We start from the raw sequence: 18,735 nt of genomic DNA on the forward strand, positions 1-18,735 counted from the left end.
ACGAATATTAGTTTTAGATTTTCGCCTCTCTCATGGTCCAATCAAAAAATTTTGTGGGATGGGCCGTACTCTAAATGGCATATTCAGCCGAGGTCAATTGGTCGATTATAATTATTATTCTCCTACTTGTCTACTCTAAGCTATGGTCTAGTCTGTTTAAACTACCGCCTCGCAAGCACAATCTAGTCTCGCACTTCTGAGTTCCTCGGATTTTACGCGCGAAATTTTATTTTAAATTTACCATGCACGTTTCGGTAAAAGAAAACATCATGATGAAACCTGCACGTCGAAGAAGGTTCACAATCCTCGGAAACGTGTGAAGTCCCCAACTCGCAATAAACTAGCATGGCGGACTAGGGTCTAATCTAAACCCTCGCCCGAGGGGGACCTGTGCCCAGCAGTGGAACGTATAAATGGGTTGATGATGATGATGATGATGATGATGACTTATCTCCTCAAAGAAAACAAAAGGTTTTTCTAAAAACTTATAATAGGTGTAAGTAATTATTAATATAAAGATCGGACACTAAAAATTCCTTCAATCCGGCTAGATTCTAACCAGCGTCTTTTCAGCATACCAGGCCGACGCGCTCCCAACTGAGGTACGGAACGAACCAGCAGTCCTTACGAATTTTTCAGTGTTTATTGCAGATTTTTGTTTTTGGTTTTTATCGACTTTTTTGCCGTAGCGCCGTCTGTAAGAAATCCATGAAGGCTTTTTTGCTGAAGACGCTGATTCGAATTCACCCGGATCGAAGAAATTTTTCTGTGTTCGATCTTTGTATTAATTATAACAAACTAGCGGAGTAAATCCACAAAATAATAAATGAATATTATGGTACTAATACATTGTGACATTCAATAAACTTCATATTACAAGTTTATGTCCACATTTTTTGTAAATTGATTTTCTTTCAAGATTACTAAGTTTGACATGTTAGAGACGTGACGTGTTAGAGACAAGGATTCAGATCACGCGTGTTCAATGACAGAACGTCCGAGTGACGACATCTCGAGTTGCACCACCTGTGGGGCCACAGCGTAGTATAAAACATCCTACTCGACTCAAAATTAGTACAAGTCCTGAGGTTGCAGCAGAACCAACAACTGAAATCTACAAAATGATGAAGATTGTGAGTATTAATAAGATAAATTAGTTATATTAATAATATTTTTAATTTATGAAACTTGAATATTTTGAATAGATAAAGAAAGAGTGAAATTATTGAACTTTGTACAGTTAAAGAAAAATAAACATTATACAACTTATTTTAAACACACAAAACCAACCGCAAACTATCATCGTATATACAACATCATTCCCGTGTATATGTGTTATTATATTTTAATTATCATTTCAAATTAAAATGTACTATAATTTAAAAAGGCAACTGAATTAATTATAGTAAAAACAGTGAAAACCCAGCACAGTAATAAATTATTACATTAATTATGTCTTTTTTTTTATAATATCAAGCTACACGCCTGTCCATAATGGTTGCAGTGCCACTCGCTTTTAATCGCAAAGATCTGAGTGGCACTGCGACTGCGCCCGTCACCCTGAGACATAAGTTGACAAGTCCCGTGTGCCTGTAATTTCACCAAGACCCTTAACCTTTCAAAACCTAAACGGAGTAGTAATGGTAAAATTACTGCTTGGCGATAGAAATAGGTAAGGTGGCAGTACTTCCCTGGACGAACTCTTACATGAGGAGCTCTACTATAAATCCTGTCTATAATATATTTTTCACTAAATTGAATAAAATAATATAATATGTCCTTCCTTTACAGTGCGTGATCATCTCCGCGCTGATGGCTGTTATTGCTGCAAAGCCCTCGGTAGCAGTTAGCGCGCCCTTAATCGCGGCAGCACCAGCACCTATTGTCGCGGCTCCAGCGCCAGTAGTCACAGCCACCAGCTCACAATATTACCACCGCATCAACAATGGCCTCGCCTACGTAGCTGCCCCATACGTAGCTGCTGCACCATATGTAGCCGCTGCTCCATATGCAGCAGCTGCCCCTTACGTTGCCGCCTCTCCCTATGTGGCCGCAGCCGCCCCTTATGTTGCTGCTCCCGCTGCTCGTATTGTTGCCATTTGAAGATGTGATATTATGAATAAGGGCTTTTCTCCAAAGCCGCAATTTTCAGTGTCCATACCACTAAACTTCACTTATTTATCCAAACAAAAATCTACAAAAAAAAGAGTATATATAGGTCGAAAGCTAACTGGAGAGCACAAAATTTTCCCAATAAACCTTTCGGAGGTAATATAAATAGGTAAGAGGGAAAATATCCGATAGGTCTAAAACCTGACAATGGTGGCGTGTCCCGAATGCAGAATCCCACACAAAGTGTCATTTTTCTCAAAATTGAAACCGTATATCAATATTAGACTTTAGTTCACGTATAATATATTAGATGACAGTACTTTTAATCTGAATTTCACAATAAACAGAAATGAAGCATTTTATAAGCTTCGGAATACGTTCCTATTGTTCATCCATCACGCCTCTGCGGTTGGAAAGAATAGGTGGACGATTTGTTGCCGATTTTAGGACTTTTTGCGTGTAAATACGTAACTCGGTGGATTTGGTCCAGGTAGATTTTTGAATTCGGTGTATGTGATATTTCATAAAGTAAATTTATGGTTGTATGTAGTATTTTTTACACTATGTGTTGTAACGACTAAAATATAATAACAATTTATAGGTTTTACATGTATTGTCGTTTACGAGTAACATCAAAAATATGTATATTTTCTGAATCCCGTGGCCTTGGATTCGGTGGATTTTATGCCATCGAACTCAAAAAAGCTTCCTGCCATCGAAGCCATATTTTTTTTGGAAAGCAAGATTTTATACGTTTTATCATATAAACGTTTAATGAATACTGTTGATTTTCACAATTTTATATTACTACTTGATTCCCACTGAAAATTAATAAGGAATATCAAAACAGAAACCAAAAATTGGAAATTAAAAAGATAAAGGAACATGCTAGAAAAGCAAAGATAAAAAGCGATAACATTATATATGAAAGGTTTAAAGAAAAAGTTAGACAGAGGTATACGAAGAAAAAGCGGAAGGAGAGATTTTAAAACTGCATGAATTACCTCGTCATGTACAAAAAGTAATGAAAGATATTAATCGCGCAAGTTTCCAAAAAATTATTGCTTTTGTAGTTACAGACTAAGTTGTAATTTTTTTATTAAAAAAAGACGCACGGAAATACTTTGTGTGATTGAAAAAAGGCTGAACGGCCAAACTGTAAACTGATTTTAATTAATAGTCATAAGATGAAATTTGTTGGCGTTATTCTGGTCCATTTATAAATAAATTTTAGTTTTTAAGGCCTGTTTTAATACTTAGTAAATCATCATATAAGTAAATGTTTATGTCGATTATTGAATGTTTTTATTGCCTTTTTCATAATATTTTATACAAAAATTACGTCTTTTGTCAAGAAGTCCTGATTTCGGTGGTAACTGAATTCGGTGGATATGTCATTAAGTATTAAGAATCTAGTTGTCCAATTGACGGAATCTTATGTAAGTTTGAGTTCATTTCCCTTCCCGCACAATGTTTTTCCTGAAATTAAGAAAAAAAAAAGTAAAGTAAATTAAAAAGTTCGACCACTGAAGTCAGAGAATTTAGCACTTCTAGGAGAAATGCCTATACATTATTTTCAGTTCTGTAACTTTCAGTGCATTATTAATTTAACTTTACGATACTATTTATTTATTGCGTAATTTCGTTGATAATACTAGCTCTATTTACTTGTGTAGCAACTTAACAACAACTGTACAAAATCGACACAGTACACCGACCCTGTTTATTTAGGTACGATGTCGAGACATATTCACAATTTGAAGTAAACATCATAATGTAATGGATATAATTTTTAATATGGTTGCATAACCTTGAAATTACGAGTGTACGTTACGTAGATTACGTTGTCATTAATTTTCATATAGTTAACAAAAGCGGATTGCTTGATTTGTGATCATCAATAATTTCGAGTTATTTTTAATTAAAATTAACCGACAACCAATAGCAATCAATGTTGTCTTATTTTGCTAAAACATGTAATGATTCAATTATGCTTTCATTGTCTATTTTCTTGAAAGATCATATATGTACAAAAAGATTATAATAATAATTAATTTAAAAAATCATTTTAATTTTTCAATTGAAATTATTTTCTTAAGAACAGAACGTTACATTATTTGACGTTGTTTTTTCGTTCATATTCACATTTAAATATGGAATATTCTTATTTTTCTCAGGATATGTTTGACCTTTTTTTTATATGTTTGACCTGCCTCAGAGGCCATACGGTTACCACGCTGATCTGTTACGCAGAGGTGCCAGGTTCGATTTCCGAGCCGGGATTAATATTTATATGACCTACATTTATTTCTCTCGTGAGTTTAGGTGTAATTTGTGGTTGCCTATGTGTGTATCCATCACACCCGCGATACAGGGTTTCCTTAATCTGCACTAAAGCTGTGGTGCTCTGGAATGCTTTCTATAGAATTTTATTCTTATATCGTCTGTGGTTGCAATATAGTGACCACATACCGCTAGGAATAGAAATAAATAAATACTAATCTAGGAATTAATGATGACTATGAATTCACCAAAAATTTACATTTGCCTGGGTGACGCATGTGTAGGAGTCAACCGATAACCGGTAACCAGTTTTTTAGTAACCGTCCGGACCAGACCGTGCGTTACTGTCATGGTTATGTCCTTGAACACCAACCCTCAAACCAGACAGATAACTAGATTGGTTTACTTCAGCTACTTTCACAGTCTAATGACATACCGCATTTTGGCTTTGGGGTAATGCCGCCTATATCAATAGAATCTTTGTCATGCAGAAACGTGCGATTAGGGCAATTTACAATCTGAGCCCCAAAGTATTTTTGAGAGATATGTTTAAGGAAACTAACATTCTTACACTAGCGTCACAGTACATTTATGAAAATGTAATTTAAGTTAAGAGGAATAGTAATTTCTTTATGAAAAGTACTGACAGACATAACATTAATACGAGGAATAAAAGTAAACTAGCTGTTCTAGATAGTCGTCTTCACAAAGTCACAAATCATTTAAGGGGCCATGTACACGCTTTTATAACAAGATTCCTTGTTATAAAAGCTTGTTGACATACAAAATTTGCCATTCACGAGGTTTAAAACTGTAGTGAAACAAAAACTTTATACTAAAGGTTATTATACAATTTCTGCGTAACTCAATCTCTGATGTTTAAAAGCAAAAAATAATAATATTGTAAAAGTTGAATGTGTACAAATATTATTTACAAAGAGCAACCCCTCAAGTTTCTTGCTCACTATTATCAATCTAATCTAATCTCACTATTTTCAATCTAAGAGAATCTGCCTTACGAATGAGCGACAGAGTTTAACCGATGTAACAATTTCAAGTGTAATAATGCTTACCTATGAAATGAAGATTGTTTTGATGTTGATTTTTTTAATATATTTAGAGTGCTGGCAGTTGCCATTTATCCACCAACCCGCCATAGCCTGCGCTATTATTAATATTATTTGTTTCCTACAAAATTCTGTTAAGCAAATATGTTTTAAATAAAAATTGCTTTTGTTTTGGTTGATGAAAATATAATTAATGTATAATTTTTATTTTTTAATTAAAGGATGGCCTCAATTTGGTCATGGTAAGTTCGCCTTGGTCGGCCCTTACCAATTTGCCCACTCACCCTCGCCTTATAAATATATTCCGTCAATCTTCTTTCATTCATTCTCTTTCAAACAATCTAAGCATCCCTTTCTCTATCTTTGTTACTGTATATATTCTTCCACGTCGCAACGCTCTCTTATTACATTGTTCCGTAACTTATCCCTGATTGTACTTCTCAAAACTCTCATTTCTATTGCATTAATTATATTTTCGAGCTTTTTCTGCCAAACCCAATATTCACTATCATACATAAGTGTAGGAACCAGCAGCCCCTCATACACAGTCAGTCGTCCCTGTTTACACACTTTCCGGCTTCTCATGAAGGCATTCAACGCTCTATTCACCTGGTTCCCTATGTTCACTCTCCTTTCAATTTCACTTTCTTTCACTTTCAATTGGAATTAGGGTATATAGGTACGAATTGCAACAGAAAATAGACAAGCACACTTTATTTTCTTTTAAATATAAAGTTGATTGTTAACGTCTTCAGTATTTACTATAATGAAGACATCTCCCAAATAAAAAATACTGAAGGTAACATTTAGTATGTAAGACAAATTTGACCCAATACGGAAAACTGAAAAATAAAACAATGTCATTAGTGTTTCCTAACCAGTGTTTATCTCCACAATGCCTTAAAACGAAATTGCTACTACAATACTTTCAGGCGTTTCTTAATTTGCCAAGTAAAGTGAAAATTCAAAACGCAGCAGAAGATACTCTATGTATCTTTATACCCTAGCTTGTTTATTATTTATTACCACAAGTAAAGGGTTTTAAACTAACAAATGATTGCAATTTTAGTTAATCCCATTGCTTCCTTAACTACACTTACTCAGATTACAGTGTCCATAAAAACAATTGTTAGTTATGGTCATAATGCTCTACCATCATCGTTTTGGAGCTAACGTAAATTGTTCTATTCTGAGTCTCTTATATTACGGGCTGTAAAAAGAATATTCTTATAATAGAATTATAAAAATAACAAAACGTTGCCACTTAATCCAGATTAGCTTATCATATTTTATTTAATGTACTTCTACGAGGCTAGTTGTTAATAATGATTTGTGGTAAAACTCTTATTTGCAATATTTTATTATTTAAATTAAAATTTCTCTGGTAGGCACGTGTCGTGGGATTGTTTGTAAGCTATGGAACTTGGCGGAGAACACGTGACCACGTTCAGTCTCCGTTACGCAAAAGAGGATTTTTGTAGAAAAGGGCCTTTAATGTCCCTTGCTTTAAGCAATAGTTGTTGCCATTGCTCATTATCGCTCGTCACTTTCCAAATAGCCCAGTGCGTCCATTACTATTCCTGCGCCGTATTTTCAATACGATTTTTGTAGCCATCAAGGTCCGCGTCCTTACCCATTGATCAATTAGGTATTCCGCGACACCACCATTGCCTCACCACAATGCAAAATTTGTACACCTAATATAAAAGAGAGGATTTTTCTAGTGCGCGCATTGTACATATTAGCGGCCATGCGAAGGGAGTCCTTTGCCATGATTCGAACGGTAATAACAGATACTGAAATTAGAATAAATAATCACCATAATTCCTGATTTGAAACGTTAAGCACTAAATTTAAATTTGGTTTACAGGTTTCAGTGTTATCAATCTTATGTGGACTGAGCCATAGTTCGGGTGTGGGACACTTGACCTCATTGGGCGCAGTAGCACCTATCGCTCAGGTAGCTCAAGTGGTTCCTTCTCCGGTCGTCACCGCCCAGAGTTCTCAGTACTTTGAAAGGACTTTCAACCGTCTTATCGTCCCACCACCAGTGTTTGAACCTGTACCCTTCTCTCAATTTCCTGTGCATATTACTCCTGTACCATCTGTGATACGTGTAGCAGCTGCTCCTCCAGTGATACAAGTTGCACAAGTACCACCAGTAGCAGTTGAACCTGTGACGAAAACGGTGAAAGCTCCATCTGTACCGCCAATTAACAATGTGCCAGAGGAACCCAATGTTGCCATCGCCGTAGCTACCGCCCACGCTGCAGCTCCTATCGCTACAATTTTACTTCCTCCGTATACGTTTGTACCACCACACACTATAGGATTTATTCCTCCAGTGCCGCCGATAAACGTACCTGATGAAGACAGGAAGGAATTTACGACACAATCTACTACTAGTGTAACTCAAACCATTCCAAGAGAACCGGAACCAACTACGCCTATACCACTACCTTCAAATACAGCTAATAGTTTTGCACTAGCACAATCATCTAATCAAAATGTAAATTTCAACCAAGTGTACGGACCACCACCGCGACAACCGCAAGCTACGCCTCAAAAATTAAAAACAACTGTAGAAGTGGTACCAGTGCCTTTGAAGTACATATCGCCTCCTCCTATACTGGCCCACTTTCACCACCACCACCATCATCACCATCCTCCCCATGGGCATCAGCGCGCACAGGTCCATACTTTCATACCAGCTCCAGATAAGCTAATTGTACGACCAGTGAGATGGCGTAAAATGAGAGTTCCAATTAGACTGGTGAAGTATACAAGACCTCTTCCAGCAAGGATCATAGCTCGTAGTGGTGTGATCAGAGCACGAGAAGCGGAACCTACTACCTTTAATCCTTTTAATAAGCCTGTTACAAAACCCCCACGGGTATGAAAATTCTTGCTTTCAGTCTAGGTTTATTTGAAAGATTAAAGTATTATAAGTAGGACGCTTTAACAGGAATTATTATAGACATAATTTCACACTTGTTATCGAGTAGCACTGCACTTAAATATAGTGATGTAAATACACGTATTTATAATTTTTCAAAAAAAGACTATTTATTGATGAATCCATATCTTGTAGGTCAAACTTTACTAATTTACTTTAAAATTCAAATAGAAAATTACTAATTTAATTGTGTATTTGATTTTTACTATGCACTACTTAAAACACAAAGAAACATTAGGTTGTTTGTTTTTATATCAAATTACAAAAAAAATATGACCCAGTTCTTTCGCTTCTGTTTCGTTTGATGTGAATGTTTAAAAAAAATACGTTTACCTTGTACGGTAGGTACTGCTTGAATTTAACCATATTTCAAGTCACTTTCGGTCATGCAATGATGTACTTCTAACTAAATTGAGATTGAAAACAAGATGAACAGGGTAATAACTTTTTATAGTCGAGATTTTAGAGATAATTTACAATATGCAATTGCGCAAATAACCACACTTATAACTTTATATTGTGACTCTAAACTATGACAGTTGTCTTTTTTGTAATTGAATATTACAAAATATTATAAAATTCAGTAATCAAAATTTACAGACATCTAATAATTCACTAAGTCTGGCGTCAAGTACGTATGCCACTAGGTTCCAAATAATATCCCATACTTTCTAAAATGATGGAGTCGCAAAATTTAAATTAATTTTTAAGTTTGTTTTGATAGCTATAGATATAGCATATAGGTATGGCACGAATGTAGCAAAGGAGGCCACAGTCTGCCTATGTGTGTTTGTATGAACTTATGTATATTACGTTGTGTCGAATTATCTTTCGAATATTCATGTACCGGACAAAAGACGTAAACAGTAGCGCACCAAGAAATTAGCCCATAGAAGATTTTTTACTTTTTATTGAAAATATAACAATATTTATTATAACAAATTATATATCGAGTTCTTAGGTTATCGCGATTGTTACACATAGGAAATGAAACTATTTTTCCGAATTTAAATCGCGTATATTTGTTTTTTTTCAAACAATCCAACGTTTCGGACACTTTAGAAGTGGTCACAGATCACCTGCGGGGCCGGAATTGTTTTTTCTATCTATAAAGTCAGTGACGAGATGAACAAATCGTGTGCCTGGTGGTAAGCGACACGCCTGTCCATAGCAGTGTGCAAATGCATTCTGCATAACTTCGATATTTTTCAGTAAGACCCTGTTGTCGATGTTATACAATGTTAATTTAACAATCTTACTTTTTTTTTTTTTTAATATATAATAGACACTCGCTTGGCCACAATCTCACCTGATGTTAAGCGACGATGTGACCGACGATGGGACGCGTTTGCCTAAAAAATGCCTATTCACTCTAGCCTTGAATAGCCCCAAATTGTACTTTTCGGGAAATACAGATGCCGGTAGAGCATTCCATTCCTTTGCCGTACGCATCAGAAAGGAGGAGGCAAAGCGCTTAGTGCGAATAGGTGGAATATCAACGACATAAGAATGGAGTGCTCCGGACCTTCTAGTCGACCGAAGGAGGAACGGTGAGGGCGGAACCAAATTGAAAAGTTCCTGCGCACACTCCCCGAAATGTATCCGATAGAAAACCGACAAGCAGGCTACTTTTCTGCGATGATCGAGATTTTGGAGCTTCGACTCCACAAGAGGATTATTGTTAATAAGTCTCTTTGCTTTACGCTCCACCGAGTCCAAGGCAGCTAACTGGTATTGGGCAGAGCCGTCCCAAAGGTGGCAGCAGTACTCCATACAGGATCGAACTTGTGCTTTATACAGATTTAAAAGCTGTTCAGGTGTGAAGTACCGCCTGACCTTGAAAAGTATGCCTAGTTTTCTGGCAGCAGTTTTTGCCAAGCACTCGATGTATCGCCCAAAGTTGAGGTTGGATGATAAGTCCAGACCAAGTAGCTCAAGGTGGTCCCTTATCGGCACGGATACACCTCGGAAAGTCGGAGTAAGGTGTAGGGGACTTTTTTAATCATATCAAGTGACGGGACGAAGTTACAAACAAGTTGTGTGCCTGGTGGTAAGCGACACGCCTGCCCATAGTAGTTGCAGTGCCACTCAGAGGTTTAAATCGCAAAAATCTGAGGGGCACTACCACCGCCCCGTTACTGAGATGTAAGTTGACAAGCCTCATGTGCCTGTAATTTCACCAGCAATCTCCTTTCAAAATCGAGACGCAGTAATGCTCACATTACTGCTTGGCGGCAGAAATAGGTAAGGTGGCAGTACTTCCCTGTACGAACTCTAACTCAATGAGCTCTACCACTAAACTCATTTTTCGTTTATTCAGCTAACTGTAAAACTAACGCGTAAATGGTTCGGCAACATTGTCAAACGATTAATTTGACACGTGATATTCACAAGGGACCGAAGGCGGCTATAGTTTGAGTGTTAAAAAGGTTTTAAAGTTGAACATTGCTTTTCATTTCGACTTTCAGCAAAAATCTATACTTTGGAAACAAAATTTTCGAAGGACTGCTTTACGTCACAGTAGTTTGCTATTTTTTATTAATTTATATTCATATGAAGAAGACAAACTCCAAGGACTTTATGGTATTTTATCAAGCAATGCCTTCTTAATGAAAATTTTGTACGATATCTAGTTTTTTAATAATGTGTGTCAATAGTTGTTCAAATTACTTTCATAGTTTTAGTAAGTAAAAACACTTGAGCACCTAGAAACTACCACTATTTACCATTTCAATTCGCAGTATAGGACTAACTACGAGCGTGAGAAATAAAAAGAGTATGAGCCAGTACGTATAATATGAAATCTCTATTTCACACGCGTTTCCCTCTTGTGAATTCATTTTTTAAATTACGTGAAAACGTGCGACGCTCAATATTTTGAAGCAACTAAACCAGTAATGTCAGCATTACCGTGTTCCGGTTTTAAAGGGTAAGGGTGCTGGTAAAATTGCAGGCACATGGGACTTCTCAACTTCTCAGGGTGACGGGCGCAGTGGCAGTACCTCTCAGATCTTTGAGATTTAAAGCTCTGAGTGGCACTGCCACTGTTATGGACAAGCGTGTATCTTACCATCATGCGCACGACTTCTTTGTCCCGTCTCTTTACACTATTATAAAGAAAATAATATTTTTGTGAAATTACTCCACTACTTTCATGTAATTATTAATACAAAGATCAATCACAAAGAAAAAAATCTTCGATGCTGCTGCGCTCGAACCAGTGCCATATCGTGGTTGACCGTGACATGTGCACACAACAATGAATGTTCTCTGTATCAGTAGGGCCGAACTTTTAGCTGTTTTTTAACAATTTTTTTTCGTGTACATTATGGCTATTAGAGATTGGCTTCATAATAATTGAGGTAAGTCTGAGTTGAAGTCATGTTTTCTTGTGAAAAATTAAGTTAAACTTCGAATAACGATTATGACATAAATCGTCAATTTTGGTTTTTAGTGACTCGGTGCACGTCATGTCAGTTTATGAAGATGTTTCAACAGTTGCAACACTACAATTTTATTTGTAAACAATCCCTACATCTTAAGGTGGTTTTTAAGGTCATTATTGCGAATTCTGATAGTACATTTTTCACATTCAATATTTTATTCGTGAACAAATAAAAAATCTCTTAAATGTCGAAAATAACTGTTCAATCTTAGAACAAACACAAAAATGGCTCATTGCATGCTAGCTACATGATCACGCTACTTCCATACCAAATTTCAATTTATTTAGTAAAATAGTTTTCAAACTAGAGTGGTTTTAGTGACTAGAGTAGAAAATTTTCAAAAAAAATACGTAAAAAATCATAGCTTCTAAACTATTGATTAAAAATAAACAATACTTCAAAAAAAACTGAAGTAATGTTTATTTTAAACGGGTCGTTATAATGTCCTCTACCTAAAAAAAATTTCGGACCACTGCAAATGGCCTAAATCAAATACCTTGAACTGCCAATACTCGTCTAAGTCATTGTAAAAGTAATTTCCATAACAGTAAAATAAATTCTCAAAACCTGGTTTAGATGAGCCAAAGAATCGATTAGATGCAACGAACATACATGTATTACTTTTATTTTTTTTTAAAACCACCTGAAGATTATCTACAATTATCAATTTTAAGAGTAAACTTATTTTTTTGTTGGTATACTGTAAAAAAAAAGTAATTTGAAATAATCCTTTAACGATCTGCTAGAATTTACGCTCTCCGGCATTTCGAAGTTCTGATGATAAAGCTGACTGATTAGTTCAAAATCAAGTACTCTATATCGTTATCAGTCAAGCCAGGCTTCATTGTCGTAACCGTCCTCATTGCGTGCCCAGCGTCCAACGATACGGTGCAACACTGACGAAACGCAGTAGGTACAAGGTGAATCTTCGTCGTATAAAAGGTAATGTCGCATTACTGTTAACATCAATCGCATTTTTTGGTTGACAGAAAAACAACAACAACATGTACAAAATTGTAAGTGTGGCGCAATGAAGCTTCAGCTTCGTAAAAAAATAAACATATATGGCTATCTTAGAAAATCTAATAATAAAGTAATAATTACAGGTGATCTTTTTGGCTACCATCGCTATGGCTTTAGCCAAACCGAGCGTTGCGCCAGCAGCTCTACTAGCGGCGCCTGCTCCCATAGTTGCCGCTCCAGCTCCATTGGTAGCAGCACCTGCGCCCTTTGTCACCGCGTCAAGCTCTCAGTACATTGCCAGACAGTACAACGGCCTCGTAGCTGCTGCCCCAGTAGTAGCCGCCCCAGTAGTTGCTGCACCTGCTCGGTTTGTAGCACCCGCACCTGTAGTGGCCGCTCCTGCTCCAGTGGTAGCCGCGCCAGCTCCATTCGTGGCCCCGGCAGCTAGGATTGTAGCCCCGGCCGCACCTTTCTACACTGCACCAAGTCCGGTCGTACCAACCTTCGCCCGCTACGCTGCACCTTACGTCGCCCCTGCTCCCTACTACGCCCCAACTGCCCCTTTATTTGCTCTTAAGTAAAACATACACCAAGACTGATAACTAAAAATGTTATACCAAATACACTGATTATGTAATAATTTATCACTTTTTAATTATTTACCTACTTTTATATAATTAGTTACCAAAATAGAATGTTACGTTAAATTCTAATTCAGCTACAATTAATATCCTTGGAGAATTATTTTGGCAAACCCATACAAAGAATTACGTATACACAAAATGGTTGTTTGCGCCCAATTTGGAATATGTTTGATAAACTTTCAAGGAAGTCCTTCAGGCCTTGGCAAAAGTACTGTAGGGGTGGAACAAAGCAGACCTTGTTCTGATTACGTATGGAAGCCATAGTGATGTACAAAAGGAACAATTGAAAAGTGGCCTATTTCGGTACAACAATGGTTTACGCAAAACAATACTTTCCAGAAAACATTCCATTGTAATCACTCCATGAGACTGCGCAGCCGCTGCAAAAACAAATGCAACTTGACATGAGAGGATGGAACATTAAAAAGTGTTACAACAACCCTTTGCTTCCCATTCTTGATGTAATATGGCCACATCTCCAAAATACCATCCTTTGAGAAGAGATATTTACAGATTCTACAAACGAAGTTAGTCGACAACTTTTATGATTAAATATGAGAGTTACTAGAGTTACTAAATTGTATACTATAAACTGTAGGTATATTTCATATACCTACAGTTTGGTGCTAGTAGTAGGTATTAATTTCACGACTTTGGTGTGATAAAAGCACTTATGACGTACGATCACATGTGACTATTGTGCCATAGGTAGGGTTTGATTAGAGAACTGTTAAATCTGTAATACATAATGATTGTTTTAAAATTATTTATCATCGAAGTAATGAAAGGCTGATCTTGGATAGACTGAGTCACAAAATACTGGAAGCTGACAGTTTGACTCTCTACTTGAAATCTTGATTAAATAGCTAATCGCCCGATTTTTTAAATGATTAAATTGAATGCATTTTATAATAGCAGTAGAACTAATTGTGAAAGAGTTCGTCCAGGGTAGTACTGCCTACCTTACCTATTTCTGTCGCCAAGTAGTAGTGTGAGCATTACTGCGTTCCGGTTTTGAAGGATACGGGGTACTAGTGAAATTATAGGCACGTGGGACCTGTCAACTTATGTCTCAGGGTGTCGGGCGCAGAGCGCCTCACATTGATTATTATTTGCTTTGTGATTTAGAGCTCTATGGTATTGCAACTGGTACTGCAATCAGGCGCACAACTTGTTCGTCCCGTCACGTAGTTACTGTAAAAAAAAGAATAAGGTTTACAGGACCATAGTTCACCGCCGTAGAATAGCGGCTTACGAGAATTATTTAATTAGGTCTTCATTTAATTAAAACTTAAAACTGTGTCTACTATACATACTAACATAGACTGCCTAACTGCCTCTGTGGCCGAACGGTTACCATGCTGGTCTGCCACGCAGAGATCCCGGGTTCATTTCCCGGGCCGAGAAAAATATTTTTAAGGCCTACATTTATTTCTCTGTAAAGTAATTTGTGGTTGTCTATGCGTGGGTCCACATAGCATCCGCTATACAGGGTTTCTCTAGTATGGGGCTATGAGTGTGTGCGTTATAAAATAAATAAATAATGATAGTAATATAATACTAAAAAAGATTTTATTAACAAAACGTCAGAAATAATTATACAAAGGACATACTATGTTTGAACATTTTTTATAGGCACCACATTAATTTAAAAATATTGTGTAAAATCCATCATCGTGCATCATATTTTGTTTCTTTTACCTATTTCGTAAAATGTACTTCGAGTGACATCTTACACGAAGATAATTTTCCATAATGTGTCGCTAACAGAAACTCTCTTTGAATATAAAATAGGAACTGCATACATAAATTACGTTATTAGCATTCAATCCAAATGTACTACGTACGTTCTTTGCTTAAAATCTAGGGCGTCCTTCGCTGACGAACAAGATCATAAAAAATATTGTGTCATATTTTTTGTTTTTTTTGCTTTGTGGGTTTGGGTCAACATAACGCAACTTTGCAGACTTTGGATACTTAACAGTGACCGCGGCATTTGCCCCCTTTCTTTTGTTTTACTTATCCCATAACATCAATACATTACGTTATCGTATTGTCTATCAATCGATGAAGGACGCCAATTTATTCCACGAAGTTACATTTAGTTACCAAATGCATACTTAATGTTCCCCACAAACCTCTTTATGTTATATAACGTTCCTATGAATGGTGAGTCGTTTGACAGATTCGGTAATCGATGGTGTCGTGCTGCCACCTAATTGCGTATGCACATGTCCTGTCGACAGAAAGTGAAACTGCCACCGACCATACAACACAGTGTATGCTGCAACAGTATGAACTATATAACGACTTGTGCCATATCCTTCAACACACTTCCACAGTCACCCTCGACTAATCAACTTGTCACCAGGGAATCATGTCTCTGATAAGATTAGTGAGTAGCTTTAAATAATTTGCATACATGTTGTCATTAACAATCAACATAAATATTAATAATTAATTAATTTTACAGGTAGTTTTCACGCTCACTCTCATAGCTATTTGCAACGCTAGCGGCATAGGCTTAATAAGAACAGTACCAATAGTGCGATATGCTCCATTTTACAATTTTCCCACTGGAGCGAGATCTATACACGCGGTAGCGCCTGTGGCCGTTGGACATGCATTACCACCACCACCTCCACCACCATCGGCGCTGTTTCCAGCTCCTCTAGCAGCACTAGTTCCTCCACCTGTGTTACCAGCACCTCCACCAGCGGTTGCTCCTGCTCCTGTGTTTCCTGCACCAGCGTTTCCGGTTCCGGTGCTGCCAGCTCCAGCTTACGCTCCAGCACCCGCGCCTGTGTTCGCTGCACCGGCGTTCCCAGCTCCAGTGGTGCCAGCACCAGCTTTCGCTCCAGCACCGGCGCCACTGTTTACACCATTGTTGCCCCGAGTAGCACCAGCTTTACCTGCCTCACCAGTGTTTGCGCGAGCTGTTCCTGCTCTACCGGCAGTGCCATTCTCACCTATCGTCCGACCAGTTGCGCCTGCCGTCGCTCCTGCTCCAGTGTTCGCACCAGCTCCTGTGTTTGCCCCAGCAGTGGCTCCAGCGCTACCAATCACAAGATTCCTTCCATCCCTTCATGTGTTCAACAAAGTGGTATCAACTGCGCCGGCTCCTTTTGTTCCAGCAGCCCCACTTGTAAAACAGTTCGCGTGGAAGTGAATCTAGTCTAGTAGTTATAAATTGTTAGTGACTGTTATAGTTTATATTAAAATTTTGTAAGAATTTTGTAAATATACTTTTTTTCTTGTGATTTATTATTTATTCTATTTAAATAAGTGAACAATTACTTTTAGAGATATATTTAAAATAAATTTTAAAAAAAAACAAATTATAAATCCTTTCCTTAAAAGCCCGTACTAAGACTGATCTAATGAAATACTTTATTAATTCAGTCACAGATCATAATGATAAATTCTATAAAAGTGTTATGTTTGAAGTAATCGATTAGGTTGCTACTAGACGGACTGCATGCGCGAAATTGATGTGTACAACGCATGCAGTCGAAACCAACTGCACACGACACTTACTTCAAGCTGTGATGGCTGCGCACCTATTTCAAGGGCTCAGTGTATATGTCAATGTCGAAATGGAAGATATTACTTGTAGTTTATCACTATATTCAGAACATTTATAATTCCAAAAGTTGACCTTACTTTTTATTAGGAAATAAACAAATAGCTATCGAAATCATCAACTTTAATTTGTCAATAAATTCACATTCGTAATCCCCGATTATACTCATGGGGTGCAATTTGGAATCTGAATTTGCGATCTAAAATGTATGTGCAAATAACATAAATCCGTCGAGACATTTCATTATCAGCATTCGTTGCCTTTACTACTAAAGATCAAGTTGTTTCAGGCACAAAAACATCACCTATTCTCTTAGAAACGGTAAATGCTACTTTTGATTCTCGGACTATCGTTCACATCGACTGCAACTGACGCTAGCAGTTGAACTCTCGACTGCATGCATGGACTACAGATGTGCAGTCCATCTGCTGGCAGCCTTGCATAGAAAATGTTCAACGCTCAAGTTGCTGCAGAAAGACCCTCTTTATAAATAAAGATTACTCTGATTCATCACAACGTGATAATTCTAATTACAAGAAACTGAATTCTTATGTTTTCGCGATTGTTACACATAGGAAAAGAAACTATTTTTCCGGATTTAAATCGCGTATATTTGTTTTTTCAAACAAACCGACGTTTCGGGCCCTTTACAGGTCCCATGGTCACGGTTGACTGAGGTGGTACAGTCTTCAACCAGTTATGTCTAATATTAATGCAAACCACCCTATTTTTTCACTATAGTTACAATAGTTATTAATTTTATGTTTTAGTTTTATGTTTTAGTTCATTCTAATTTCTATTAATAATAAATTAAACTTAATAAAAATTCATTAACTGCCTCCGTGGCCGAACGGTTACCATGCCGGACTGCCACGCAGAGGTCCCAGGTTCGATTCCCGGGCCGGGCGAAATATTTGTATGACCTACATTTATTTCTCTCGTGAGTTTGGATGTAATTTGTGGTTGTCTATGTGTGTGTCCATGGCACCCGCGACACAGGGTTTCCCTAGTGCGGGGGCTATGTTGAGTGTGTGCGTTATTATTATTATTATTATTATTATTATTATTATTCAATAAAATAATTTGTAAAACTTAATGTAGCGTAAATTGGAATGTTTTCTTTGTAAAATTAAAAATAAGGTATTTAATTAATAACTATTGTAACTATAGTGAAAAAATAGGGTGGTTTGCATTAATATTAGACATAACTGGTTGAAGACTGTACCACCTCAGTCAACCGTGACCATGGGACCTGTAAAGGGCCCGAAACGTCGGTTTGTTTGAAAAAACAAATATACGCGATTTATATCCGGAAAAATAGTTTCATTTCCTAAGAAACTAAATTGAAAAAGTAATAAATAATATAGTCATTATGATACCGACCCATAATTAGGGTCATGTTCTTGGTTACGGATCTTTCATATCACGCGCTATTTACGTGAGCTCTAGTTATCAACTTTTGTAAAAGAAAAAGATGAGACACAATAGTTTAATTCCATGGTAATCAGCCCTAAGCTGTTTAAATTTTTCATTAACGGAGTACTGACTGTGGTTTATTTAATTACCAAGCGTGTTATGTGATTGAATTCCATTGACTCTAATATTTTTTGTTAATGGATAAAAGATAGTATCAATTTCGATACAGGTCGTCATTTGAAATCAAATTTCGTAAAAATATAAA

At 36.9% G+C, this 18,735-nt stretch overlaps 3 protein-coding genes across 3 annotated transcripts; all 3 read left to right on the forward strand.

Moving 5' to 3' along the window:
- The first annotated feature begins 1,083 nt into the window (after nucleotides 1-1,083).
- Nucleotides 1,084-3,289, forward strand: LOC113227978 (cuticle protein 38-like). Its single transcript, XM_026461091.1, has 2 exons — nucleotides 1,084-1,133; nucleotides 1,792-3,289. The coding sequence occupies exons 1-2, from the start codon at nucleotides 1,122-1,124 to the stop codon at nucleotides 2,101-2,103; spliced, it is 324 nt and encodes a 107-aa protein (XP_026316876.1). The 5' UTR covers nucleotides 1,084-1,121; the 3' UTR covers nucleotides 2,104-3,289.
- A 3,940-nt stretch (nucleotides 3,290-7,229) lies between these two features.
- Nucleotides 7,230-8,361, forward strand: LOC113228041 (extensin-like). The gene is made up of 2 exons (XM_026461181.1): nucleotides 7,230-7,245; nucleotides 7,333-8,361. Exons 1-2 carry the CDS (start codon nucleotides 7,234-7,236, stop codon nucleotides 8,359-8,361), a joined length of 1,041 nt encoding a protein of 346 aa, XP_026316966.1. The 5' UTR covers nucleotides 7,230-7,233.
- Nucleotides 8,362-12,718: 4,357 nt separating this feature from the next.
- LOC113228042 (vegetative cell wall protein gp1-like) lies at nucleotides 12,719-16,640 on the forward strand. The gene is made up of 4 exons (XM_026461182.1): nucleotides 12,719-12,806; nucleotides 12,971-13,354; nucleotides 15,843-15,866; nucleotides 15,945-16,640. Exons 2-4 carry the CDS (start codon nucleotides 12,995-12,997, stop codon nucleotides 16,638-16,640), a joined length of 1,080 nt encoding a protein of 359 aa, XP_026316967.1. The 5' UTR covers nucleotides 12,719-12,806; nucleotides 12,971-12,994.
- The last annotated feature ends 2,095 nt before the right edge of the window (nucleotides 16,641-18,735 follow it).

Source organism: Hyposmocoma kahamanoa, unplaced genomic scaffold (genome assembly GCF_003589595.1).
Source record: "Hyposmocoma kahamanoa isolate Upper Pololo Valley unplaced genomic scaffold, ASM358959v1 220, whole genome shotgun sequence".
NCBI classification, from domain to species: Eukaryota; Metazoa; Arthropoda; class Insecta; order Lepidoptera; family Cosmopterigidae; genus Hyposmocoma; species Hyposmocoma kahamanoa.